The following is a 26,734-nucleotide window of genomic DNA, read 5'->3' on the forward strand; positions in this document are numbered from 1 at the left end:
GGGGACCCCCACACTGCTCCCAAAACCCCAGCCCCTTCCCCACGGGCAGCAGAGTGCACAGCTCAGTCCCATAGGGCCTGGGGAACCCCTGCCCCCAATAAGGGACATGGTGGGGGCACAGCTTCCAGGGCCAACTGCAAAACCCTTCAAGCAGCTACACGAAAACCAAACAGATCTCCGCTGTCTGAAGTTTAATGGTTCTGACAGAGTTTTACCAGGAGGAGCAGAAACAAAGAGACGGAGTGAAAGGACATTGTTCCGAGCAAGGTCAGGTAAAAGCTTTCCTCCCACATAGATGCTCCTAAAATTGCAAGCTTCTGGCCCAGCTCTACCTTGCTTGGCTCTGCTCAAGCCATCAGCCTCTTGGGTTGCTTCCAAAGGAGCGCAGAGACACCACACTTGCTCCACCGAGGGACCGTCTTTCATTGCAAACCGTACAGCTCCATGTTCCAGGTTATCTGGACAAAGGACTCGCAGCTTCCTGAGGCACTTGTGTGGTGGGATGGCTCTGAAGGACGTTTCAGGCTCACCTATGCATAAGAGCAGCTGCTGGGTGGGATGAAGAGGGCTGAGAGAAAGGGCAGGCGGGAGATGGTGGTAACGCTCACCTTTATTAGGTAACGTGCTCACGAGCCCTGGAACAGGGTTTTCAGACAGCAGATATGTTCCCTGGGGAACGTCCCCACCACCAGTTGCACCTCATTTCATAAAGCATCCCTACCCCGAACTCCATGTGGATAAATAGACTTTCTTCACATAATCCAGAAAACCACCTCCTCCCACCCGCAAACAACAAAAAAAAAGTTACAGTATATACACACACATATAAAAAAAAAGTTGTAGGAACGGATGGGCAGCAAATTTATCAACAGTGTAGAAAAAACAGGGCAAAGACCGCTCGCCCTGGAGGGGAGAGAAGCACCAGCAGCGCTAGGGCCCTCTGTGGATCACACCATGAGCCACCAGGGTTTCAGCCCAGCAGCCTCCCACCCCCAGCCCAGCCCGCACTCCCTGCAGCCCATCCCCCAGGACTCGGTCCACCCTTAGCGACAGAGTGAAGCCTCAGCATCTCCGTTTCCCAAAAGTCTCGGCTTCCTCTTTTACTAAAGCACAACTTCCCACGTGTTGGACGCGGATCTGGGGAAATGCGAAATAACTCAGAGGTTGCCACAGGTAAGGAGTTTCTGTATTTTAGGAAAAACCCACCACCGGGAAGACAGTGTGAGAGCCACTTAAGAGGAGAAAAAGTAGGAGGATGTGATCCACCCCCCAAAACAGGATCACAGATAAGCTAGGAAACTTGGGATGGGCAATCAAAACCCACCCAAACCCAAGAGCTGTTCTGCTGTTCTAAGTGGATACCCGCTCAAAGCAGAAGTGGCTGCCCCCAGAGCATCCCCTACACTGATCGAAGACTGGCAAGAGCAACCTCTCCCCCTCAAAGGACGAGCTCCCCTCCGACTGCTGACACTGGGAGCAAGGGACCCCCCCTGCCTGCTGGTAGGGTGAGAAGCACAGGCCGCCAGCCATTGCAGCTGGGTGCCCACCAGCTATTCCCCAAATCAAGTCGGGGAGGGAGGGAAGCGTCTTCTGGTCCTGACACTTTTGTTGGCAGCTATAGGTTCCCAGAGTCACTGGGAACAGGCTTTGCTGGGAGACAGGTTTCTCCCGGCCCCAGTTTCCACCTTGTTGAAGCCAGGCAACTCTAGGACTAGCCTTACTTGTATTCAATTCCTGCAGCACATGAAATCTCCCTCCCAGATGCCAAAAGACCCTGTGCAAAGTGAAAGAACAAGCCCCCACCTTTTTCCCCTTATTTTGGAAGGAGCTCAAGCTCTCGCGTCCCTCTGCAAAAGCTGGATACATATAGAAGCCTCTTGCAAAACAGCTCGAGTTCTGATTTTGCAGGAGCCAGGCTGTATGGGCCTGACTGGGACAGCATAGGATTGGGCTGCTGCCCGTATCCAAGTGCTTCTAGCTGCCAACACAGAGCACACGCTGGCCACGCACAGGGAGAAACAGCAATGCCCACCTGCCAAAGGCGGGCGTCCACATTTGCACGTGTGAGAGGGCAACCGCTTTGCACTTCTTTGGAGAGATGCAACAGGAACAGCAGAGAGGAAGAGGGCAAACCGTTCCCTCCTTGTTCCCGATCTGTCCCCTGCCCTTGGAAAATCACAGGCGATTCAACACCTGCAAGTCAAACTGCTCTGAATAGCGATGGTAACAGAGCTGGGAGACTCTGAACCAGTGCCTCCCAGTCCCTGCAGGAGCTCAGTTTATGTTGAGCAGTTGGAGAATGGAAGGAGAAACACCTGAAGACAGAAGTTCTGGGACTGGGAGTTGAGTAAAAGAAGAAAAACTGTTTCTAAGAATTGTTTCTGCATCAACAAAAAGGCACCAGAAAAGCATTCACCCTTCACGCCAAGTGCAGGGTGCTGCACGTCCACCTCTGCTGCCACCCAGCACCAGATGACCAGGGATGCCCTGACCTTCTGCAAGGCTCTGCCTGTTGTAGGCTGCCACAAACCCAGCCCCCCCGTCAAAAACCAGAGGTGGCTATCACAGGAAGGAGGCGCATGAAGTGGAGACGAAGTGAAATCTGCTGCATCGTTCCCTATGTTTTTGTAAAGCCACAAACACTCCTATAAAAAAAATCTGTATAAAAACCGTAGAGAAATTTGCCAGGCAGGACTGGCCCCAAGTGATACTCCCAGAGCACCTCTGTAAGTTGGGTCTAGGGGGCTTCAGTTTCCTGACACACAGCTCAAGGAAAGCTGGTGCCTTCTCCCCCTCTCTTGGGAACAGCCCCAGACCTCAGCAGCCCCGCGGGGCAAGGCTCGAGCGGATCCTCTGCCCTCCCCAAAGGTTTCTTTCCACAGAGGTGTCTGGGAAGGGAACAAGATGCCCCTGAGGACAGACAGGGGATATGCCACTTCTCTATGCCTTGGGCTTGTGGGCTTCTCCCCGCAGCAGGGATGGGGGCTCCAGGTCAGGGCAGCACTTCCCAACAGCCCCAGGCACAGTCACAAAAACCACAACTAGACAGATTTCTGCTGCAGTGCCTGAGAACAAGCAACATGGCTAATAAAACTAAACCTGGGGCAAGTTAAAAACGCGAAACAAAACCAAAACCCTCCCTCTCCCACCCCATCGTCATCCCACCAGCACAGCCCTAACCTAGCACTTTTTTTTTTTTTTTTTTTTTAAGCTCCAGAAGGGAAGTCCAGGCCGATCGTCGACTAGGCTTGTCTTTGCACGAGGCGGCCCCACGCTGGCATTAGGAGGCGGCGATGGCTGTGCCCCCACTCAGTTTGACAATCATCTGCTGGCAGTCATTGCAGGAGCGCTTGTCCCCCACCTTCTCCAGGGTGCGGGCAGCCTCAGCCAGCAGGACCGCTCGCTGGCCCGGGGAGGAGAGGAAGGAGAGGGGGAGATGGCGGCAGGCCAACAGGATGGCCGTGGCTCGCTCCCTCTGGCCTGGCAGCGTGTCCAGTTCACCTACGTGCAAAGACGAGAGAGAAAGCTCATGATGAAGCTACCGCCTGCATGATGAAACCCCGCCATGCAGGCCCTCGACTGGCACCAGTTAGCACAGGCATCCCTGGCTGGCGTCCCCCAGCTGTGCCAAAAGTGAGGGGCACCCTGTGGATCCCCAAGCAGCTGCTTTAGGCTGGCAGGGGAGAACAGTCTGAGCTGGAGTCAGGCAGGGACTGGCAATCCTGTCTTCTACAGAGATGGTCCCTTTCACTTCACTTCCTAGGGCTCATCCCAGCACCGGCACAGACACCTGCCCATTTCCTTAAACCCCCAAGGGATTTTATAACCAGCACCACATCTCTTGGCTCTCCCCTTTAGGATTCCTGGCTTCTGCCTTTGCATTGATCGCCCCGAACTCCAGCCTGCTGTTTTGTGCATGCGTGGCTGCACGAAGGCAAATGTTTTCCAGCCTATTTGCCAACACCTCCAGCCCAGGGCTGGCAGCTCATGTTGGCCAACTTGTAGAGAGCATGGCAGAAGCATCGCCATGAGCCATAGGCTGATAGGAGCTCGTTATCCTGAGCCTCAGACATGGGGAAGAGGCTGCAGGCTGCAGCTATGCCCCCCCACTTTGCCCAAGTGCTGCCCCCTCCCAGCCCCACAGGCAGTGGGTCGCTGCCCGGGCCCCAGGGCCAACCTTGCTTGCTGCTCTGGGGCGTGCGTCGCCTCAAGCTGTGCTCCAGCAGCTGGTGGGTGCGGGTAGGGCTGGCACCCGCCATCAGGCGCACGGTGGCCTCATGGAGGAAGACCTGGAAGGGAAGGCAGGACAGGGGGTGAGAGGCAGGCTGGCACGGGGGTGATGCTGCAGCTGAACTCGCGTCATCCCTCAGCCACCGCATTTCGAGAGCGGAGCACTGATGCCTCGACAACAAGATAGACCCACTTGCATGGTCCTCCCTCATCTTCCCACCTGTCTCTGGGGAACTTGCAGGTCAGACCTGCAACCGTGTGTGTGTGGGGGAAGCTTTGACACATAACTGTGAGTGGCCTGGAAAGGGGGAGGAACGAGAGCAGGGAACAGGGTGGAAAATAGGAGAGCAAACCCTGGCACTCTGGCCCAGGGGGGGCATCTCACCCCAAGCTGCTAGTGCAGCACTCTGGTAACAGCATCAAACTTTGAAAACCAGTTTGGACAATACCAGGACAACTCTCTCGTTGTCTCTACACTTCCTCTACAGAGGTTTAAAACTAGACAAACTAAACAGAACAGAAGTGGAGGGAAACCCCCAAAGAAGCACCTGGTGCTCTACAGGTGCAGAAGGCATCTGACGCCCTGGCTACCCGCAGAGCCAACATGGCTGAGGAAGCCTCCTTCCACACTCCCTGGAGGGACTGACCTGGTCTGAAGCCACATTAAGGGACAGGACACCATGGTATTTGCTTGGCAATACAGACGTGCTGATGGTCTTCTAGGTAGAAACTAAGGCAGACACCTCCCCACATGCACCGGACTCCCATGGGAACCTCCCTCATCAACCACCAAGAGAAAGTATGGAGGCTGCTGGTGGCAGACCATCCCACCCCAAGTGCCCAAGCTACTCCAGCCCACATACACCCTACATTTCCAAGGCCTGCAGCTTCCCCGTCACCCTCCCGGGAAGGGCTATAGCTAAGTGGAGCGGGCAAGGGAGGCAAGCCATCACCTTGCGATAGGCGGGCCTGAAGCCATGGGCCAGCTTGCGGAGGCTGCCGAGGTCGCGCTGGAAGCCCGTCAGCTCGGGGGCCGAGGCATGGTAGGTCTCACCCAGGGCCTGGCTGGCGTTCGCCTGCTTCTGCCACAGGCTGGTGCGGAGAGAGAGCAGCAAGTCACAGGCCAGCAGCTGGATCATCTGCAAGAGCCAGGGGGCCCAGGCACACACGCTTATTAACACAACCCATCAGGCGAGTAACAGGCCATTTGCTACACAGCTGCTGACACAGCCCACGGGAGGGCAGCCGCAGCACCTCCTGCCCTCCCAGCCGAGTTGCCCCACCACGATGCACCAAAGGGAACAAGACTTTGCCTTTTGCCCAATCGGCATCTCTGGGGCCCAGCACCAAGAGGTCCAGCCTAAGGAACGCACGCCAGGCTGCACCTGAGGAGCGGCTGTCCCCTCCAAGAGGGCCAACACCTCTGCAAGGCTGACCCCGACCCCACTCCAGACAAGATGCGCCAAGGGGATACTGTACCACCAATGCCCCAGCCTTCTGCAAAGGCTTTCCTGCCCAAACAGCGATACTAACTAATGGGAAACAGCAAAGACAGCCTTACTACCTGCAGAGAAAAAAAAGGCAGTCTTGACACAGCCCACAGTGGCTGTGCAAATCCCTTTTCCCCATCTGCTGCTGCCCTCTAGCATCGCTCGCTGTCCTAGTTGCTCTTAGGGTACTCTACCCGCGCTGCCGAACCAGAGAGTGCCTCTGTACTGCACTGCAGAAACATTGCACAGTTACTGCCACAACATGCAATGCAACTACAATGCACTACAGCTGCCACCCAGGAGCAACAGAAGGGACCAGAACTGCGTCCCATATGCCACGCGGGGAAGCTCCAGCTTTAGGTAACCCTGCAAAGAAGAGAAACAAGCTCCACAAGCCCCACATGAACTCAGGAATGGCACGGCACAGTCCCACTTTTGCTGTAGAGGGTTCAGATACAGACAATAGGGAAGTGAAACACCTGCAGCAAGACCAACCTCACAACTAAAACGGACCACGTGTTATCCCGGGGCTTATAGCTCTTACATTGTTGAGGACGGTGCTGGAGACGCCGCTGCTCATGTTGAGGCTGTTCCATAACTGACTGCTGGCCCTCTCGCAGTGACCCAGGGAGCTCTGCTGTCCATCTGCCTTCCCAGACAGCGAGGCCTGCATGGCTTTACACACGTAGAAGGTAGCTTTCACTAGGGCATTCCTGAAAAAGAAAGAGAATGCTGTTTCCAAGCAGTACCATGTCATGCTGCCACAGGGCAGCCCCAGGAGCTGAGCTCAAGCAGCAGCCAGCATCAGCTTTCACCCTCCCATCTTCAAGAGCATAGATATCATTTCTGAGAGAGAAAAAAAGATGGAAATTGTTCCTCACCTACACAGACTGCTCAGAAAAATGGAAGGGAACCGGCTAAGAAGCTTTAAAGCAAAAGAACCAAGATGGTGACACTAGCCTTTCCATCAGTGCGTGAGTTTTGTTGTTTGATTTTGGAAGGCGGGAGGCTGTGCAAATAGAACAAAGCCAAAAGACATCCCTAAAGAAGAAATTCTGACGCTTCCAGACCACAGTTCTAATATCAGCCTTCAAGCCTTGATCTACACGTCAATTTCTGAGCATGGTGCATTATTGCATCCCAGAGCACAAGAGATGTGCAACTCCAGAGCACAGGTAGGGGTAGCCCACAGGACGGGTCAGGGGAAGAGCTGCTCCTGTTTAGAAGGAGCAGGGCTTGAAAGTCGTACGAGGCCTACGCACTCTGACATCTCCAGGGATTTTGGCATACGCTCCACTTCTGCGAAATGTGACCTCACGGCTGCGTCGTCCCCTCTGAGCCAACCAATTGCCATAGCCACCGCTGCTGACCACCATCTGCACACCACATCGGGGCCTGTGAAACAGAATCACAAGCTGCAACCCAGGAGAGGACACCCGGCTCCTTCCCCCTCGGAGAAGCGGGCAGGTGTCACATGCCCTTGCCTTCTGCCAACATCGATGCCAACGAGCCCAAACTGATCCCATGGGAATGCACCTGCCTGGGTAAATGCTGAAACATGCTGCAGGAACACAAAGGGACTTGCAAACACTCTACATCTGACCACAGAGTTTTGGGCGCCGAGTTTGTATCTTGTCAACAAGAACTTACTGTGTCTACTCGTCTAGAAATCTGTTGATTTTCTTCCTGACAAGGATCTCCATTCACCATCCCAAAGTAACACCTCTGCTTGTATATACCGTGCCTTGGCACTAGTCACCATCAAGCTAGTAAATAATACATCAGGTTCCCTGTAGCACTTCCTCCATTTTTTAACATCCCCTCAAAAACTTCCCAAAGCCTATCCAGGGCCAAAGGACATAGGCTCTGCTACTGTGAGCTGCTTTTAAATTTCATGACAATATTGACCCAAACATAGACTTCCCTTTATACAAAAAAAACAATCCCTTGAAAAAGAAGTATCTAGTTTTCCTTCTATGTTTGCTCTACACATTTTAGGTACAGCACAGTTAGTCTGTGTCTAAAGCTCCAGCAGCATCCTGGTGAGCTGCCAGGTGCTGTCTGTACCAACACCAAGCAAGATGAATACTCCAGCAGCCTGCTACCAGCCAAGCCCAGATGAGTGCATGGCTCAGAGGGATTCTACAGCTCTCATTGTCCCGCTAAATATACACCAAGGGACCAAAGCAAGCACCTCCCAATAGATGCCCAGAGCTTGTCTACAGCAGGGGCTGCACGTCTCTGGAGACTGAGGAATATACATGACAGCTGCTGTGAAAGCGAGGTCAACCTATATTTGGTCCAATAGGTAATTAAGTGGAAAAAAACCTTCCTGTACCTCAACTGCAACACTGCTATGCTGGTTTATACGCTACACCCTTCCTCTCGCTTTGCCTTGCCAGGAACAAGCTCTCAGGTGAGGGCACAGGGTTCAGCTTGGAACGTGCCCAGCAACACAAATAACTGCAGTCCCACCTGGGCACCCAGCATTACAACACACAGACGAATTTACGAGCCTTCTCAACCACCCTCTTCCAGTCTGAGCTGCTGTAGTACCACACTGTGGTGTGCTGCTGCTCAGCAATCAAGTCTCACTCCAAGGACTGCATTTCTCCTTGCCTAGAGTTTGAGAGGTGGTGGGGAGAGAGGGAACACTTAGCAGCAGTAGTTCCTGCAGCTGGGAGAGCTTTGGTTCTGCCAGACTTACCCAGGGCGGACTTGAGTACAGAATTGCTGGCAAAGGGTGGGGCTCCACTTCCCATCGAGTCCAAGAAAGAGTTGAGCAATTTCAGGTACTCCATGGCACCGGAGAACTCGCTGAAACAAGAAGCAAGGCAGACCTTCACTATGCTGTCAAACAGGAGATACCAAAGCCTGAAGGCGTTTCTCATCAGTCACAAGGCATTTTTAAATGATGTTGACCCATTAAGCCAGCAGAAAGTTCAAGATCTACAAGTAACACAACACCGCCAGACTGAAGAGACCGCCCTGAGAGTGGAAGCGCACAGACTGATGCTCAGGGAGGAGTAGCCTCACATCTCCCCATGCAAGGAGACCAGCACAGAACTAGAGTCAACCCCGGGAGTCTCACCTCGACTACAGAGATGCTGGACATATGTTACAAGCTGATTACAGACTCCTTTTCAATCACTGCCTCCAAAAGAGGCTGAACCACACTTCTGTGAATGACTATTTCCATATACGCAAATATATATGAATGCAAGCGACAACGCATTCATAGCGTTGGTCAAAGCAGCGCATGTGGTAATGATCTGATTTCCTGGACTGAAGATCTTGATTTACCCTTGGGGGCGGGAGAGAGGCTTGCTGTGTTACTAAAGCTAGCCCCTCCCACGAGACAGGACTCCCACAAGTATATTGACAATCCACCTCACTTAACACAAATCCTGCTACCTTCTCTCATCATCAACAGCAGCACCTGATCACAAGCTTTTGTACTGTGCAAGCAATTAGACCAAACGGCTGCTCATTCTCTGCAATGATGCTAGAAAACAGACGTGAGATTGGGGGGAAAAAAAAGCTAAATGTGCAATGCTTTCCCTACACAGGTAGGGAAACCGGCTTACCTCCCCATTTGAGGCTTTTACCCACACTTTTTGGGGACAGGATACTTACAGAGCTTCCCATATATTTACACAGCATTTGCCTGGCACCAGCAAATCTGGAGATCAGCTAGAAACAGTGCAGAATTGCTGGAAAAGGCTGGGACTCTGCTTCCTGCCGAGTCCAGGAAAGAGCTGCTCCGATTCCTACCTATCAGCCCCTTTCATTTGGTCACAGAGCTTGCAGAAGCCAAGGACAATTTCAGCCAACATCTTCTCTCCCACTCTCGCCACACGGTTTGATTTTTCACTGCTGGTAAGTGTGGCACTCTGTTGAGTTAGGAGAACACCCTCATACATAATGTAGCGAGGTGGTGGGGTCACTCTGACATGCCAGACCTTCATGCTCTTAGAGGCCTGGACGTATGTTCTGGTCTATAGAAGTGGTAGGTTCACACTAGTTTTAGTATTCCTGAACATTAAACTTTGTCAGCAGAGAAAGCGCCATCCATCCAGTTCAGGAATCAACCAGCACTATGCCAGCTGACGCCAAAAACCCTTACCACACCTGGGTTCACCTTTGACTTCAGAGGTTTTAATATGAAGAGGTAGAGCTCACCCATCTAATAAGCTGCGGTGGTCAGACTTATGTTGTCATTTCAAGTCTTTAATAAGGACTTTAATAAGCCTTTAATAAGGCTCAGTGTGCCCCAGAGCACTCAGTCAACGGTTATGAGCTCTGCCTCAGAGCCTGCAGCTGTGGCCAGCAGTCCCCAGTGCAGCACACAAACTTACCATGGCTCCTCCTCCTCCTCTTGTCCCACTATCTCTTTCCTAGTCTGAGGCTTCACAAGTGAATCCACTGCTCGCTCTAGCAGGTTCTCACAAAATGCCTGATGAACTTGTGCAATGGGATCCGCTGGAGAGGAATTAAAAAAAACAAACCATTTCACTTGCATAGAATGATAGCCACCTCCCAACATGACCAAAATGAAGAATCAAAAATGTAGGAGCAAGAGGAAAAGCAGTAGAGCTAAATTCTTGAGGAATTAACGCAAAGCTTTCTAAAGACTAAGTTTCAGGGCCTTTTTAACTACCATTCTTACTCATTAGCCATTAAAAGCTGCAGCCCTTGGCCAAACATCCTTGTGGCACTTCAGCCACTCAGCAAAACAGTGACAACACTGCTCTGTGGAGGATAAACCTCAGTCACTCCACAGTCACCCCCGAGACATTCAGGGCCACATCCAGGTTGTGTTCCAGCATATAAAGACACAGCACAGTACACAAAGGGAAGAGAGCCATCTCCTGCAGGCTGAGAAGGCGTCTCTCAGCTCCACAGCCCCTCTTGTCCATCAAGACCACAAGCAGGGAGGACATACAAGAGCACGCTCTCAAACACGACACCCGCTTTGGTCCCAGAGGCAGAGGGACTGCCAGGCTTGAAGTGCTGGGAGGCCACACACTCAGGACACAAGCGGCTCTCACCAGGGTTCCTTTGGGTGCAGTACAGGCTCTCCTTTGCAGCGGACTTCACCGTCCAGCTTCGCTCCACAAAAAACTTCTGTCCCAGGGGATGGCACAGCCAACGCAACGAGTCAGGAATGGCACTCCGCTCCGAGCTGCACAGGCTTTGAGCTTGGCTTAGAAAGTAGCTCTGGGGAAAGGAGAGGCTAAGATTGAGAACAGTGCCCAGGGAGACCCACCACCAAGGAACAAAGGTCATATCATAATTACAGCTCATTTCATAATTGCAGGCCATATTGTAATTGTAGTGCTAGCAGATCCCCTGAGCTACAGCAATGCCAGCTTGCAGGCCTTCCTAGAGCTCTGCTTGGAGGTATGATGGGAGAGGAGACAACAACTCACCGCTAGGAAGCCAAGCTTGCCTCCGCAGCGGGTTTTCAAGCCAACCGCAGCCGTCAGGTGGATTTCTGCCATCGTGCTGGGTGGGATCTTTTCTTCTGCGCACTCAGCCAGATTCACAGCGCACAGGGCCATGTGCAAGCCCGAGTAAGCTGAGCTGGAGGGAAGTTTACCTGCACCAGAAGGGAAAGGAAAAGTGTTAACTTTTAATGCAGTAGTACCAGCTACTAAGTACTACTGTGACTTGCAGGGCTACTATCCTAAAGAGACAATGAGAACCTGTTGACCCAAGAAGTTTACAACATCGTCTGCCTACTTTGTATTCAGGTAACAGAACAACTGTAACCAAGTCTTCCCTCCACGGTTACCAAGGTTGCCATCCACAGCTTTGCTTCTGTGAGAAAGCCCTGTATAGCTAAACCAGTTAGGATAAAATCATCAGCAAATTTTGTCTCGCTATATTCATCACTATCTTAAAACTTAACTCCTTTGCAGTCCACACCTGTACCTACACAGGTAATATTAAGGACAAGTACTTATCCCTGGTGGCATGGCTGCAATTCACACAGCACGATTAGGCAGAGGGAAGTTCAGCTTGGATTTCTGATGTGCTCAGAGCCTATTAACATTGAAAATTGGTTTGCCAAGGAAACGGCAAAAACAACCATTCACAAAGAACATTCAAGCGCTTCCTTAGTACATGTGCACACACCCAGGTTTTCAAAGCATATCAACACCAACTGGCAATCTGTGCTCTACACAGCTTCGGAAATTTAAATTCTTCCAACAATTAACCCCAGCCCCTGCTTCCACATCACGTTTCCAAGTGACAGGGATGAAAAAAGCCCTTAACAGCAGCAGAAAGTGATTGGGCTCAATCAACTGCTGCTTGGGAAAGACTCTCAGCCACCTCTGTAGACTCGGAAACATGTAACTCAAGACACTGCTGTTGCTTCAGCTGTTCTTACAGAGCTCTTTTTATTGCATGAACCCATTGTGTTTTAGTAAGCGGCTCCTGAAATTTGTCAGACTAATTTCCAACAGCAGCCCTCCCAGAGGAGGGAGGCCGTAGTGCTCTCCCTGTATCCCCCAGGATCAGCTCTGAGCACCCTCATCCGGCAAAACAAGGACAGCAGATCCGCCACCTCTGCTCCTACCCGTTATGTGGAGCTGATGGAGCTTGTGATACGCTAGAGCCGCATCCCGAGCGCTGGTCTTGGCCTCGTCCTCGAAGCCTGCAGTGGCCTCCCTTGCCCGCCACTGATGAGAAGTCCTCTTCAGCAGCCACCGCACCAGCGCCAGCTTCTGCAGGCTATAGCGGATCACGTTCCAGGACAGGCTGCAGGCCAAGTCCAGGCGGGAAGCCGGCAGCGCTCGGCCAAGTACCGACAGGCAAGTCTGCAGGTTTGACGCAGCTGCAGCAAAATCCCCCTGCAAATAACATGACAAAAAGTTCAACAACAAAAACCACCATCACAGAGACACTTTGGGACCTCCTTGGCATTGGGAGCAAGACAAAGTGATGTGCAAGCTAGGACAAGATCTTTAGCTAAGGGAAGTCAACATAGTCCCAGTAAACATAAAGGCAATTTACACCAGCTTCAAATCTGGCCCTACACATATCTTTTCACACACGGCTCTGATCCTGCACTGCCTGTGAGACACATCGGCACAAGGCGAAAGGAGCTTTCTGCCTTCTCAGACAATATGGAAGTTTCAGGGTCCCCGTATCAAAAGCCAAATGTTGCCTCAACAATGGAGAAGACTTCCAAGAGGCTGGAGGACAGTAGACAAACAGACACAGCAGAGGCCAGATTCTGGACAAAAACCAAGACCTTGCTGCCAAAGATTGCTACAAGATGCAGCAGCAAGGAACAAGGACAGAAGTTAGGAGCCTCTTCCAATGCTGACATCCACGCCTCGCTAATTTAGGCTGAGGGAGGACAGCAATCCACTCAAGACAACCCAGCACCAGCTTCTCCGAAATCAGACAGGATAATCCACTCGAGGAATACCATGCTCTTGCAAGTGCCAAGCCACTGCCTCACTAGGCCACACGTACCCACACCCCCTCCTAGAAGATGCGTTTGATGCAAAACGACAAGTCAACTTTACCCGTGCCAAATCCAGGTCCGCTTGCTTGCGATGCCTCCAGAACGTGACCGATGACCTTGAGTGCAGCCGGGTCACCGGCTCTCCATGCACAAGGAGTTTTATGAAGACGCTCAGTACGATCACTCCATTCACAAGCCACAGGATCAGCGTGGGCATCATCCAGCCAAACCAACCACCCGCATCTGCAATGGACATCCCAAAAGGAAAGTTAAAAGTTAATCTGGACACCGAGAGCCTAGCAACAGGACGAGCACAGACCCAGAAGGATGTCTTGCTACGCTTGCCACATGTGGTATCAACTTTTGCAAAGACTGCATTTTAATCAGGAAACACCTGTATCAACAGCTCTTCATCCAAGCCACAACATTCCCAACTAAATAAAAAGTTATTTTTACAAGACTGATTTATAAAAAACTGAGTCAGCACTTAGTTTTCCTAGAGTACCTTGTATTCTGATTTTTCTATCAGATACACCCAGGGGTACTCAATACTTCAGTGTCATTTTCTGGTCTTAATTAAGTTTCCAAAGCGACACCAAGGAAGCATACTTACCAGTCAAGGAAATGACAGCATGCCTACAGAATCCATTGCCCTCCCCTAAGCTGCTGTACTCTAAACTATGAATACTACGGAGCAAGCGTATTGAACAAGCCAGTTGCAAGACCCTACAGCAACAGTGTTTCTGAAGTAATTCTTCACCTATTACTTCATTATTAAGTTACAAAAATCAGTCAGTTACCGTAAAAACAAATATAAAGTGCACATGCCTCAAAGACTGGTGAGGACAGGAGGACACCCCTTACCCTGACCTGCTTTTCAAGGGTCTATCCCGAGAGCCCAGGCTGCTGGGCTACAAAGGGGTGCCCCCTCTGCCTCACCATGCTGAGCAATGGCTGGTTTTGTGCAAGAAGAACGCTGGATATGGATGTAAACTGGAACTGCGTCCAAGCACTCGCAGCTGGCTCTCCTCCCATGCCCAGCCCTGCAGTTACTACCCCACCCCAAGCATTAAACAAAGGTCGTACAACTCCCTGAACACACAAAACCATCCTACTAAATCACATCGACAGTCCACCTTGTGACCTGCAGCCGTCACAGCTGCAGATGGTCTTTAGGGAGACCAGGTAAGCCTGGCCACTTTCTACGGTCCAAACTATTCCAGTTCGTTACCTGACTCAATGGTCAGCACATTCCTGCCAGAGCCGTGGCGCACCAGGCTGTCAGACTCCGGGGTTCCTCGGGCGTCCAGGAGGGATGTCAGAGGATTGAAGGAAAGGCAAAGGAACGTGAGAGCACAGAGGAGTATTCGAGAGCGATCCACCATACCAAGGGCTACAGGAGGAGAGTCAGGCTCATCTTTAACCTTCAAAGGAACAGGAGTGGAGAGAAAAGTAAGAGGAGGAAAAAAAAGCCTGCTTACCATTCTGTAGAACAAGAAATGCTTATGCCAAAGGAGGGGTAGGGAAGAAGGAGAAACAGAACACATTTTAAAATTTGCTTTTAAGATCAAGATCAGCAAAAACTCCAGTGAAGCTTTTCCTAGCTTAGTAGGATAAGGCTGAAGTATTTGAGTGCCTTCACCTTCCTTCTGCTCCCAGTTATTTCAGTTATCATTAACTGGATCCCTGGTTTAGGCTAGGATTAACCTTTGCTGCCCTTACTCTTTTTGAGGATCTCCCAGAAAACCCACTTCTTCTGTGATATCCACAAAACAAACCTGTCAGCTGAAGACAGCTAACAGCTTTCTGTTACTGTGGTTACTTATGGTCTCATTAACCATAGCTGATATCATCATCCAGTTCCAAGTTCTCCCGCTTTATTCACTGGACATATATATCCCCGGAAAGCCGTGGGCTCTTTGGGTCGTGAACATGCACTGTAAGTCCACAGAGACTCTACAGGGGCTGAAGGCTAAGTACAGTTCTTCTCACAGCTAAGGTACGGCTCAGATAATACAACTCAGGAAGTAGTCTGAATCATTTAAGAAAAGATAAAACGCCCCCATGCACCTTCCTCATCCTTACAAAGGATCTCTGACCCTACAGATCTGCTTGCCAGATGTCCGCTGGTTCCGCTCTTGAGAATTAGGAGAATTTAAATTCTGGCCCTTATGCATTCTTGAAGTAGATGCCTTGAATTTGACAACTGAAGTCACAAATACCTTTGCATCATCAAGGAGTGGGCTTCCTGGCTCTGAATCAATGGAATAGGGAGAGAAGCCAGCCTGGGATCCCGAGTCAGAGGCTGGAGGAGACATCAGCAGCACGTTCTGGTTGAAGTCATCAATCTTCAGATCCACATCGGTGTCAACCAGACTGCTTAGGTCAATGCCCTTCAACAGCTCTGCAAAAATCAGAGTGCATTATGTACGTGTTTCTCGATCCTGCATCCTGCCAGTGTCACTCAGATTGGCTCCGTCACCTGGAATAACACTGGCCACTATCGATGCAACGTGCACGTTATCTACCTCTGTCGAGGATAAGAAACTGCAAGAGGCATCCTACATTCATGCTGACTGCCTCCCCCCAGCTGCACAGCCTCCACAACTTACTGTTTTTTTGGTTAGCCAGCTTCAGAACCATGTTCTCCTGCCTCAGCTTATGGTTGGCCTGCTGTAGGTATTTAATGTAATCGATGGCTTTTCTCAGGACTCCAGACTTGTGCATCTGCAAGGAATTAAGACGTACAGAAAGCAGTTTACATGAAAAGTGTCAAAGGGTTGCTCCTGCTTGTAGGGATACCACAACCCTTTGTTTCATGTGGCGATAGAAAGAAAAGGGTGTAAAGGACCACTCAGCAGCTGCAAAGAAACTAATAGCGGGGCACACTCTGTGGGCAAGGTATCAGACTTTGAAAGACACACAAGGACTGGGGCCTCTCAAAGATCTCATAAAAATAGTACAGTGGAAACAGATTAACATCCAAGTTACAACAGAGTTCACATCTAGGTTTCAGCCAGAAATAGTCCTTTGAAAGTACCATAGTTTTGAAGTAAGTCTCTCTCTTCTGCTGTCTGTTAACCATCGTTCACTGTTTAATTCTGAGATATGTGGTTCTCTCCTTGCCTCACTCCCTTGGCCATCCCCATGAAAATACTTGCTTCCAGCAGCAGCGGACAAGTTTAGCTTGTAAACACAAGCCCAAAGTACTATGAAGCCACTGCACATTACCAATGTTTTTAAAACGTAAGCTTCCAATTCCACCCAGCAATAGGAGGTGACTTCACTAGTGCATGTATTTGTACAGAGACCATGCAAGGTATCAAGAATAGTAGCCCTGCTCTGCCAGCACAAGGTAAAGTGAATAGGACAACCCTGAATGCATGGTGTGAGAAAGTTTCTAATATTTAAGCAAGCAGGAGTTTTTACAACCCAGTATCTAAAGGACACAAACTGGAAAGCTCTGTAAAACCTCATCCCTACTGCGGCCAGACAGAAAAGGAAACTGAAATTAAGCAAGCTCTGGTTTGGCAGAGTTACCAAAACATCCACTTGGATATTCTACCTAGAGAGCCTATTTAAGTTAGGTCTAACATAAGAACAAATGCATAAGGCATAGCTTATTTTCAAGAAACAGTACCGCTAGCATAGTAAAATTAACATTTTACAGGTGACCCTTCCTGAATACAATTATCAAGCTTTCCATCACACAAGCGTTCCTCACCAGTCTTATCCCAATACATGTGTGCATATTACTAACAGTCGCACGTACCTAACTGCTTCATTTGGTAGAGCAACGAGCACCCGAAGACAAAGTATTTATGACACTAAGTTTGCTCTTATTCCACATCTTTACCTTGGCATCTGTCCCCATGACAAGGTCCTTCAGCTCAATGATCTTGTCATTTATGGATGACCGGTAACGCTTTTCAATGATGTTGTGAGTTGTTCTCCTCTCTCCTTCTTTAGGTGGCTCTTGTTGCTTGACACCCCCAGGAACTTGTTTGATAGGCATCTTTTCTTGTCCCACCATCACCGGCATTGTGGTCAAAATGGTCCCATTGCTCCCAACGAGGGTCTACAAAGACCATGCAAAGACCATGTGTAACAAGTGTCACAAGCAATCAACCAATTTAGATAAGGTTTATGATGGTAAAAGAAAAAGGAGTAAACAAAAGAAGAATCAGGAAAAGTTTGTACAGCTCAGAAAAGAAGAGATATGCCAATTTCCTCCCATCTTCCTTAGCTGGCACGAGCACTGGCACAGCAGCACAGGAAAAATCTGCCACTCTGCCTCCCACACTGGTCACTGTGGAGTAAGAACATCTCTTGTTCTCCAAGAGCATCAACACTCTTCTGCCAATATCATCCACTAAAGAGAGAAACAGACCAAGGCTCCTCCTTGCTCCTACAATCCTTACACCCCAATTGTCCAAATCCACCTTTTCTGTGGACAAATAAAGTCATCAAATCAGCAACAGGCAATGCTACTTCCAAACCGGTAACAGCAATGTTAGAAAGCACCTGACTATGGAAAAAACAAACATTGGCTTGAGCAATGCAGTTGATTTGAATTCGATTAAATGGAAAAAAAGAGATCCATAAGCTATAAAAATGCCTTAAGATAAGGAACTAAGGCAATGAGTGATATACAGTGGCGTGAAAAGCTCAAACTTGGACATATAGACATAGGACAGACCATCTACACCAAACTAAAACGGTATGTACTCTATGATAAAAGATGATGAATCCCACCAGAACAGTTGCACGGAGGGGCTTCTAGAGCAGTTGGAATAAATAAAGTTCAGACTGCTTAACCCAGCAAAACAAGATTGAGATGGGTACATGTGTTCTCTAAAGTACACCAAGGATCAGGGAAGTGGTTATGGAGAGGAAGAGTTATTTCTGTCAAAAGACAGTGACTAACATAAATGAGAATAAACTAGCCATGAGCAACTTCAGGAACAATTTTGACTCTGAAACAGTCTTCTAAGTGGGATATTAGAAATTAATTTAGTTTCATTTCAAGCTGGAACTTGACAAATAAATGAATTTAAGTCCTACACCTTTCCTTGGCTAATTTCCACCAAATTTCAATGTGTTCAAAATGCTTTACGGATTGTGTCTCAGACAGAAACAATCACATAAGCCTCGTCCCTGCGTGAAAACGTCACCTAAAAGCAAGGAGGTTAATTGAAGATTTTAGCCTGCTAACATTAGCCTGCTAAGATTTTAGCTGGCTGCTAACAAGTACATAAGAAGCCTACCACGCCATGCAAAAGAAGTCAAAACTTAAGTCCAGACTTGCAAGTTTATCTCCCCCAGTAAATATTTGAACAGAGATATCTGTTCAAAATGTACAAGATCGTAATAAATGCGTCTTTGGGGGCCCAAGTTTCTCCGAGTTGATAAGAAGTGGAGGCCATGAAGCACAGCTGCCATCTCCAATGATTATACTGAATCCTCACTGCAAATGCCCTTTGAAAAGAAGCTTAATTAGTTTTCACATTCAACATACTGCTATTAGTCGCTACTGAGGGGGAAAAGGAAGTTCCACAGGTATTCTGAGTGAGTCACCTTTCCATTTCAACTATCTTCCAGAGGTTAAAAACTGGATGGAATTTTTAGGTCATATTCCTCTCCTTGTAATAGCAGAAAAAGGTAAACAGAAATGTGCCCTTGGTCTTTGCTTACTGGCCATGGGAGGCTGCCAAAAAAGTACAATCTGTGTGTTTAGCCTTGGCAGAAACAGGGTATTACTCACTCTGGACGTGTCTAGAGCAGCCCTCAAAACCCCTCCCATTTGCACCGCTACAGAATACTAAAGCCCAGGCCTCTTCCTTGCGTTAAGAAGGAAGGACGTCGGCGAGGAGAGGGAAGGAAGAACATCATCATCCGTACGTTACCTGCAGAGCCGTGGTCTGAATGGGAGCGGTGAGTGCTGTCAGCGTTGGGTTCTGTACCGCGGCCATAACGGGATTACCGTCCGTTTTCAGGGTTGTCAAGACAAGGGAGTCCGTTTTTATGATCTGAGGTTGGACCAGAACCTAGGTTGAAAAAAGTTACAGGTGAAGGGGAGAGTAGACACATATTTCTCTGCCGATTTCAGCAGCCAGAGGTAAGCGATGACAGAGTTGTAACTTTACATCTCAGTGGACAGCAAAAGAGCAGAGTGAGTATTTCTTTCACCTTGTGCCCTGCGTCACCTGGATGTTTTTTGTCAGCCCCCCGATAAAAACTGTGACCATGAGACGGTCTAAACAGCACTGGTGGAAGGGGAGCAGAGGAACCACCAGGACATTGGTTTTCAAATCAGTCACCAGAAGTAAACAAGCATGTAAAAAAAAAAAAATCCAAACCACAAAAGAGCTGATGGAAAAGTTCCCTCCTCCTCTCCAATTACACCTATAATTAGCTCTCTATAGTAACTGGTTGAGTAGTCAGAGTCTAACATGGCTAGAACAGCCTGCTTTGGCTACAGCACTTTCCAGATACCTGTAGTAGCTTTTCCTCCCTCTGATTTCACCAAAAGGATCTGTACCATGAATGTCAAGCAGATCAAAACCGATAGTGAGTTATCTTGCCATAACACAGCTTGCTCTTACTTGTTCAAATACCTTGTTGACTCTCAAATACAAGAGAACACTATAGATGGCACAGTACAATTGAACGAGAGCAACTTTGCCACATTGAGAGTATCCCCAGCCATGTTTTTATCCAATACAAAGAAACACAAGGCTTTTTCACTCATATGTATGTTTTAAAACAAAAATCACATGACACTGTAGCAGCAAAAAGATCAAAGAAACTGTGGCAGAAGAACTGGAAGAAAACATTCCTATATATCAGCTGGCCCTTATAAGACCCAGTAGAGGTGGTAGACTTGCAAAGAAGGAGGAAAAAGTCAAAGAAAGCTTGTTCAAGTAAGGTTTCCAATCCGGTTTGACAGAACCAAGCTACAAAAATATTTTAGACCAAGTTTAGTTACACAGGTGTTTTAGTGGAATGGGTTTCTGAGCGTTGCCCACTACTTGAAGTCACATCACGGCTCACAAAAGGAACTCTCACGCATGACTTGCATGAAGTAAAATGCTTCTGGAACACAGGCTGGCTAGAAACACCTCTCACACACAAAAATGTTTCTGCAAAAGCAATCCTAGCCAGGACCTCCAGCCCCACAAGCTTCACCACCTTTTCCCTGGCAAGGCAGGAGATCAGACCCAACAAAAGCAATTTCTTCTTCTGCTGGATCCCTGTATCATTCCTCATTTTTACTTACTGGAACTTGCTGGACCTGTGGTGCAGCGACTGTCTGAACCGTGGCCGGTGTTATCGTCTGGATGGTGCCGTTGGCGGCCTGTGTTAGCACTCGCTGGGCCTGCACAGTCTGCACTTGCTGCTGGATGGTAACTGGCTGAACCTGGGAGGACGTCACCAGGCTCTGGACTTGAGGCTGGAGAACTGAAAAGCAGAAGAGATGTCAGGAATAGTCCAGAGACACAGGTCTCCGTTCTGGAACCCATAAACGCTCCTAGCTTCACTCCTCCTCTTCCCAGAGCTTCTCGGTAGGCAGCCTTCAGCTAACACATCCCACACCTTGGGAAGCTTCCAGCTCCTTTGGTGCCTCCTGCAAGAGGAGGCTGCATCTAGAATAGCAGCTTTCCAGGAGTCACAGAGGATCAGCTAAGAGCAAATAAAGTCAAAAACCTTTGGTCTGATAGCACAGGACTCATTACTCAAGTGACATTACGCAGTACATCCAAACAGCGCTTGCCCACTCCTGCTGATCTTGGTGGACCCTAGGATCCTATTTATCACATAAAGAATCAACACCTACTGAAGAGGGTCAAGATGACCGGCATTCACAAAGGAAGATCCGGTCATCATTAAACCTCCCTACAGGTATCTTTGTTCAGGGCAAGTACTGTACTTGAGACTTTGGTAATTAAAATGGCCCTTCATTCCGGACTGCCACATGGGACAGACCAGAGCTTCAGAACTGGATCTGCCTACTGCACCCACCAGCCGGAGGACAGGGTTCCCGACAACCATTTTTGAGACATACTTTTCTCAGGCCTCCAAAGAAGCATAGGAGAGAAGACTGTAACAGAGGAGAGCAGCAAGATGACAACGATCACAGGAGGCCACACGAAGACTTCAGATCTCATTTATGACAGTTTCTCACGCTCCCCCAACTCCAAAGCCACGTAGGCAGGAAAAGGGACACCCCACAGACAGCACCAAAAAAGAAGGATTGTCAGGCTTGTGGTGGCTGAGGATGCTTTTGGAGCGTGAACACCAGTACCGTTTATCACGAGTGCACCAGGCACACCCGTAACCTGCGCACCCCGAAATCACGAGTGCACCAGGCACACCCGTAGCCTGAGCACCCCGACTGCTACCTTGGAAACTTGTGGCCGCATTCTGGTAGATCACTGGCTGCTGGATAATCCTCGTCTGGGGAGCAGAGCTGAACGTCGGTGTAATCATCACGGCCTGCTGCTGGAGCTGAGGCTGGAGTGGGGGCCGGGGCTGAAGGAGGGGAGCCGACCGCGGAGGGGCCGGAGGTGTTGCCTGCGCCGCTTTGACCGGCAGGCTCTGCAGCTGGGGGGAGGCGGGGGACGCCGGCAAGGGCTGGAGCTGCACCTGGCTGTACGGCCGCTGCAACTGCGGCTCCAGGGTCCCACTGCTGCTGCCGCCGCTGCCACTGCCCTGGAAGGTGCCACACAAGTGATCCGAAAACAGATCTGAGAAGTCCCCTGCCTGGTTACTGACGAACTGCAGCATCTCTGTAAAAAAAGAAGAAAATGTGTTCAATGCTACTTTATTGCCCATATACTTCGACACCTGTCATTATATCAGGACTCAAATGATGGTGTGCATGCACAGAAGGGAGCTCTGGCTCCTTCAAAACCTCCAGAGAACATATGATACCAACCTAACATCTCCAGAGAGAAACCCAGAGGTGGCCGGTGGCGGGGCACTGCTGCCGCTGTTCAGGGGGAAAGACAGGACTCCTACAACACTTTCCCAGACTACGGGACCCAAGCATAGACTAGAACTTAAAGCCATCTCCAATATATCTAAAATATTAGAGTCTCGTTCCATGACGGCTCCAGTCTAATCCTTGCAGAAGGAAGAAACCAAGCACCTCCGCAATTCCAGCACTAACCATTCTCCCACCCAACTTTTAGCGTGCTTTCCAACCCCCTATCCCTCCTGCCTCACTGAGTATCTGGAAAATGAAGAAATGGTATAAGAATTAATCTTAACTTTTTTTTACTTTCAAGGGTACCAGAAATTGGGGAAAAAAACCACTAAAGGAAACAACGCTTTATAGAACTGTAGCAGGAGAAATCCATGCATGGGTTTAAACCACCAGAGTAACTTTTTTTTTTTTTTTTTGCCTATTTATCCCCTGCCTGCATTCACTGCACAGCAATTCCTCTCCATCCCGCCTTCTCCAGGATTTTATCAGCCCACATCAAGAGGCTCCTACTGCAACGCTATAGCTCTCCCCTGCAGAGGAAAAAATTTCACAACCAAGAGATCATTGTTCGTAAGCGATGCTTCCTCTTCCCTCCGTCTAATCCGATTTAATCCAATTATGCACCTTAAGCTACCTGAACGCTTCCCCTGATCTGCGTGCAGGCGGTGGCGTGAGGAGCCAGACATCCTTCCCCACCCCAGGATCTGCCCGTGCTGCGCTGGCTCTTCCACAGCTTTCTGAAAGCCCTGTTTATTTTTTTTCCAGAAGTAGGAGAAAAGGGAGGGGGCCCACAAACATAATGGAGGGTTTATAACTAAATAATGGGTTCGGGTTTAGAAAGTAGAAAATAGATTTCTGATTTATAGGAAAAAATATAGCAAAGGGCTCCTTGCTCCAGGAGCTTTCTCACCCACAAACCTGAATGACGTTGCTGCTGTGGTTTATGAAGGGGGTTCAAAGAAGCAAACTTGTCACAAAATGTTTCCATGGAAATTGTCCCAGCAATAAAAGGGCTATTAATTTGCTTCTCCGAAATGCCGCCCACACGTTATCCAGTTAATTTGTCTGACACTCCTGAGACGGAGCAAAGGGATCGTCCTCCAAGCTTCTTGCTCCCTCAACAAATGTTTCACCATATTTCTATGATGCTCCTCTTCTTCCCTTCCGACAGCAACCTCTCCACACCCTGACACACATTTAAGCATCGACCACGACCACTGCTCTCAGGAACTCGAGCCTGTTGGACGGAGGAGCTTGAGAGAGATGCGTCCTCCGCTGACCTATTTACAACCCGGCCGTAAGCGGGGACGCGCGGTTCCCCAGCGCGGAGCGGCAGCCCCCCTCGGGGACCAGCCCGACCAAACCTTTGTCTCCGCTTTTAACCAGACGAACAAAAGATTTATTTTTTTTTTTTATGCAATGCTTCCATAAACTTTCACAAAACATTACTGGAGCAAGGAAGGCTGTTTAAAGATTAACACTTCTGCATAATATCTAGAAGGGTATTAAGCAGCTTTTCACCCTCCAACCGACTGCAGCTAAGACCATCCTAAATAACACCCAACACGATAAACTTGATAATCCCAACTACGTACTCCTCAAGCTCCTCATTTGATAGCACCGCTATTTCACTATCAGACAGCACTACTGCAAGTGGAGAACAAACATAAATCGGACAAGATTCGCTCTGGAAGAGCAAATTCCAGTGTAAGAGCCAAATTTCAAGTACTGTATTTTGAAGAACATTGTGCTCAACACATCAGATTTAATATCTTATTTAAAAAACTACTCTTGCTCTCACAAGTTATATCACATCTTTATCATAGACTTAACTTTGACTAAATGCAAGAAGCCTAAAGATTAAATCTTAAAAAATAGACTGCCAGGGGATCAAACCTGCTTCTTTTAAAGGGCCCAAGAGTTTTCCTAGCAGCAACACAAGGAAAATAAAAAGGAGAAACGGCAACATCCAAAATCTGAATCTCTTTCTTTTCAAAACACCTTCGCCTACACAGAGAACAGAGAGAGTCTCTACGTTCGCTGTTAGAAAGCTCGGGCGCTTTTGGAGGACAGCTATCGGTGATAAACCCGTCGTCGCCAGATCACCCGCACCCTCAGCGCCAACAGAGTTCTCAGTCCCTAACGTGGAGCGAGACGTTACTGCAGAGAACTACCCCAGCCCAGCCCAAAGCTAAAAAAACGCCAACGAGGTATTACGAAACCAAGCCCACCGAGGACTTCATTAGCCCCGCGCCCGAGTACCCGGCCGAAAGGCAAGGGCTGGGCTTTGGCTGCCTCTCCCAGGCGGCAGCTCGGAGCCTGCGGACGGGCTGCTCCTCCTCGTGCTGCTGGAGACGCCGCGCTTTGAGAAACACAGAGCCGTGGAGATCCCAGCCTTGACAGAAGCAACCTCTCCGCCCCGAACCCAGACGTGGTGCTTCACACCCACGACCGACTCGGACCTGGCTCTCCGGCGTTACCTGGCAGCGCCCTTCCAGCAAGGAGGTGCCCGCGGCCGGCGGAGGAGCTTGTGCCAGGGTGGGAGGCAGAGCCGGACACCTTGGCCTCAGCGCCGGGACCCCCCCGACCAGCCTCTCACCCCATCCTGGAGCACGACCCCGGCATCCCAGAGCCGTCGGCGCATCCGCCGGACCGGCGCCATTCCTCCTCCGCCGCGGAAAATCAAAAGCCGTGCAGCAGGCGGTGAGGGTCCCTCAGCCTGAACGGGAGAGGAACGCGGAGACCTGCCAACAAGACGACTTAAAAACCAAATCAAAACCCTTGCAGGATTTCAAACCCCTGAGATGAATCCATGTCAGAGCACAAAAAAAAAACCCCCAGGATTGTCGTATACCTCCCCCGCCCCCAGGAAAATCCACCCCGGGAGCCGGGGAGGAAGGTGAAGCTCTTTCTCCAAAGTTACTCATGGCTCTGAATCACACCTCCCCGGGCCCACTGCCGTCTGGAGCTGGCTCCGGGTTCACGGGAATTCGTCTCCGTTTCCGTACCCGTTCTGAGAAGTCATTAGGTGGTGCTTAAACAGGAGTAAACACCACCTTCGATTTGCACCATCGACTTCATGAGCAACAAGCCCCTTACTCTATGAGAAAGTATATCCTTCTTTTACATATGATGAAGAAAAAAAAAAAAAAGGTATAAATTTCCCCCCCCCAGCTGCACTGCAAATCAATCGCAATTAACAGCTTAAAAGCACTAGTTTAATTTTATCTCCTAACCGCTAAACAAGGATGCTTTAGACATCACCCCCCCAACGCCGAGCTCCGTTTGGGATTACAGCCGCGCCGAGCAGGGGAGCGGAGCCAGGTCCCCGGCCCCAGCCTGGAGCAGAGCTCGTCGAGAAATTACACTTCTGAAGGCTTTTCAGGAGCTGCTTGGGAAACGCGAAACAAGGCGTCGCGCGTGGGCGCTTCCTTCTGCTGCGCTGGGGTGGAAAACGGGGATTTTCTCCCGGGCCTGAGCTCTGGCCCCGATGTGGTGAAGTTTTAGGATGACACGGGCAGGGGGTAAAAAAAGGGGAATTTAAGCAGTTCCACCTGTTTCGGTGGAGGCACGGCGCGGTCCCACGGGCACCAGTGGGGGCACAGCTCCGGCAGTCGCTCAGCACCGATTTTAAGAGAGCCAGGAGGAAACACGAGGGGAACCCCAGGCAGCCCACGGGTGGGGGGCAGGAGAAGAGAGCCGCGGTGGCTGCCTTCTCCAGCGCTCCCCCGTGCCGGCAGCGGCCACGCGTGGGAGGAAGGGCGCGGCGGCTGCGTGGGCTCGGACCCCGCACACCCACCCACCCCCCCCCGGCGGCTTCTTGCGGTCACCGCCTCGACGCCCCCCCGGGCGTGGGTCGGCCCCGCGAAAGCATCGCAAAAGCGCTCCCCGTGCGGAGCTGCCATCGCCTGCCCGCGCCACGCGCGGAAACGCGCGTGGCCGCTGGCCAGGCGAGCGCTGCCCGGCGGGACGCGCCCCGCACCCCCGCCTTGACCCACCCGGGACGGGGGATTCCCCGCTCCCCCCCCCCCCCCCTCGCGCGCTGGAAGCGGGGCCAAGCCGGTGCGGCCGCCCTGCACCCCCACTCCCCACTCGTGGGTGGGGGGACACGCACACGACACACCCACCCCACCCCCCACGCACCCTACCCCCCGGGCGGCACCGGCAGCCCCGGACCCGCGGGGAAGCACGAGAGCTCCCCACACCCCGCGTGGGGGAGCCCACGCGTGCCGCCTCCCCCTCCCCTTCCCCCCCCATCCCCCTCCCCTCCCGTCGCCGCGGCGCCCACCGTCGATGTCGCCCAGGGTGAGCTCGTCGCCCAGCTCCGTCAGGCTCTCCGTGTTCTCGCATGAATCCCATGTTGTCGCATAAACCATGTTCTCCATGTTCTCGCATGAACCCCGCGCCCCGCCGCCGCCGCCCCGGGCGCTCAAGCGGAGGCTGCCGGCGAGCGCCCCCGACCCCGCGCCATCTTGGGCCGCCCCGGCCGGCTGGCGGCCGCGGCCCCGCCCCCACCTGCCCGCCGCCACGGCAGCGGCGCGC

The 26,734-nt window shown here is 50.7% G+C and overlaps 1 protein-coding gene across 2 annotated transcripts; it reads right to left on the reverse strand.

Annotated features, from left to right (window-relative positions):
• Nucleotides 1-176: 176 nt before the first annotated feature.
• On the reverse strand, nucleotides 177-26,685 carry SREBF2 (sterol regulatory element binding transcription factor 2). Of its 2 annotated transcripts, none has more exons than XM_087765873.1 (19): nucleotides 26,481-26,685; nucleotides 21,606-21,992; nucleotides 20,483-20,664; nucleotides 19,110-19,250; nucleotides 17,060-17,281; nucleotides 15,816-15,930; nucleotides 15,426-15,607; nucleotides 14,435-14,627; nucleotides 13,265-13,446; nucleotides 12,307-12,580; nucleotides 11,153-11,322; nucleotides 10,772-10,940; nucleotides 10,079-10,202; nucleotides 8,428-8,537; nucleotides 6,983-7,115; nucleotides 6,265-6,433; nucleotides 5,184-5,369; nucleotides 4,178-4,289; nucleotides 177-3,501 (listed from the first exon to the last, which is right to left on the reverse strand). In XM_087765873.1, the coding sequence occupies exons 1-19, from the start codon at nucleotides 26,575-26,577 to the stop codon at nucleotides 3,281-3,283; spliced, it is 3,369 nt and encodes a 1,122-aa protein (XP_087621999.1). In that variant the 5' UTR covers nucleotides 26,578-26,685; the 3' UTR covers nucleotides 177-3,280. The 2 variants fall into 2 exon arrangements, with proteins under 2 accessions (XP_087621999.1, XP_087622000.1); XM_087765874.1 differs by lacking the exon at nucleotides 26,481-26,685 and adding an exon at nucleotides 22,142-22,163.
• Nucleotides 26,686-26,734: the final 49 nt, after the last annotated feature.

The sequence above is a fragment of the Nipponia nippon genome, unplaced genomic scaffold (genome assembly GCF_047370975.1).
Source record: "Nipponia nippon isolate SJK-2023a ecotype South Korea unplaced genomic scaffold, ASM4737097v1 scaffold_3, whole genome shotgun sequence".
NCBI classification, from domain to species: Eukaryota; Metazoa; Chordata; class Aves; order Pelecaniformes; family Threskiornithidae; genus Nipponia; species Nipponia nippon.

Coding starts and splice junctions, on each gene's coding strand:
- SREBF2 (XM_087765873.1), bottom strand. CDS start 26,577: ATGGAGAACATGGTTTATGCGACAACATGGGATTCATGCGAGAACACG. Junction 17,282..19,109: donor TTCAGACCACGGCTCTGCAG/GTAACGTACGGA, acceptor TGGTCTTTGTAG/ACCCTCGTTGGGAGCAATGG. Junction 10,941..11,152: donor GCAAGCTTGGCTTCCTAGCG/GTGAGTTGTTGT, acceptor TCCTTTCCCCAG/AGCTACTTTCTAAGCCAAGC.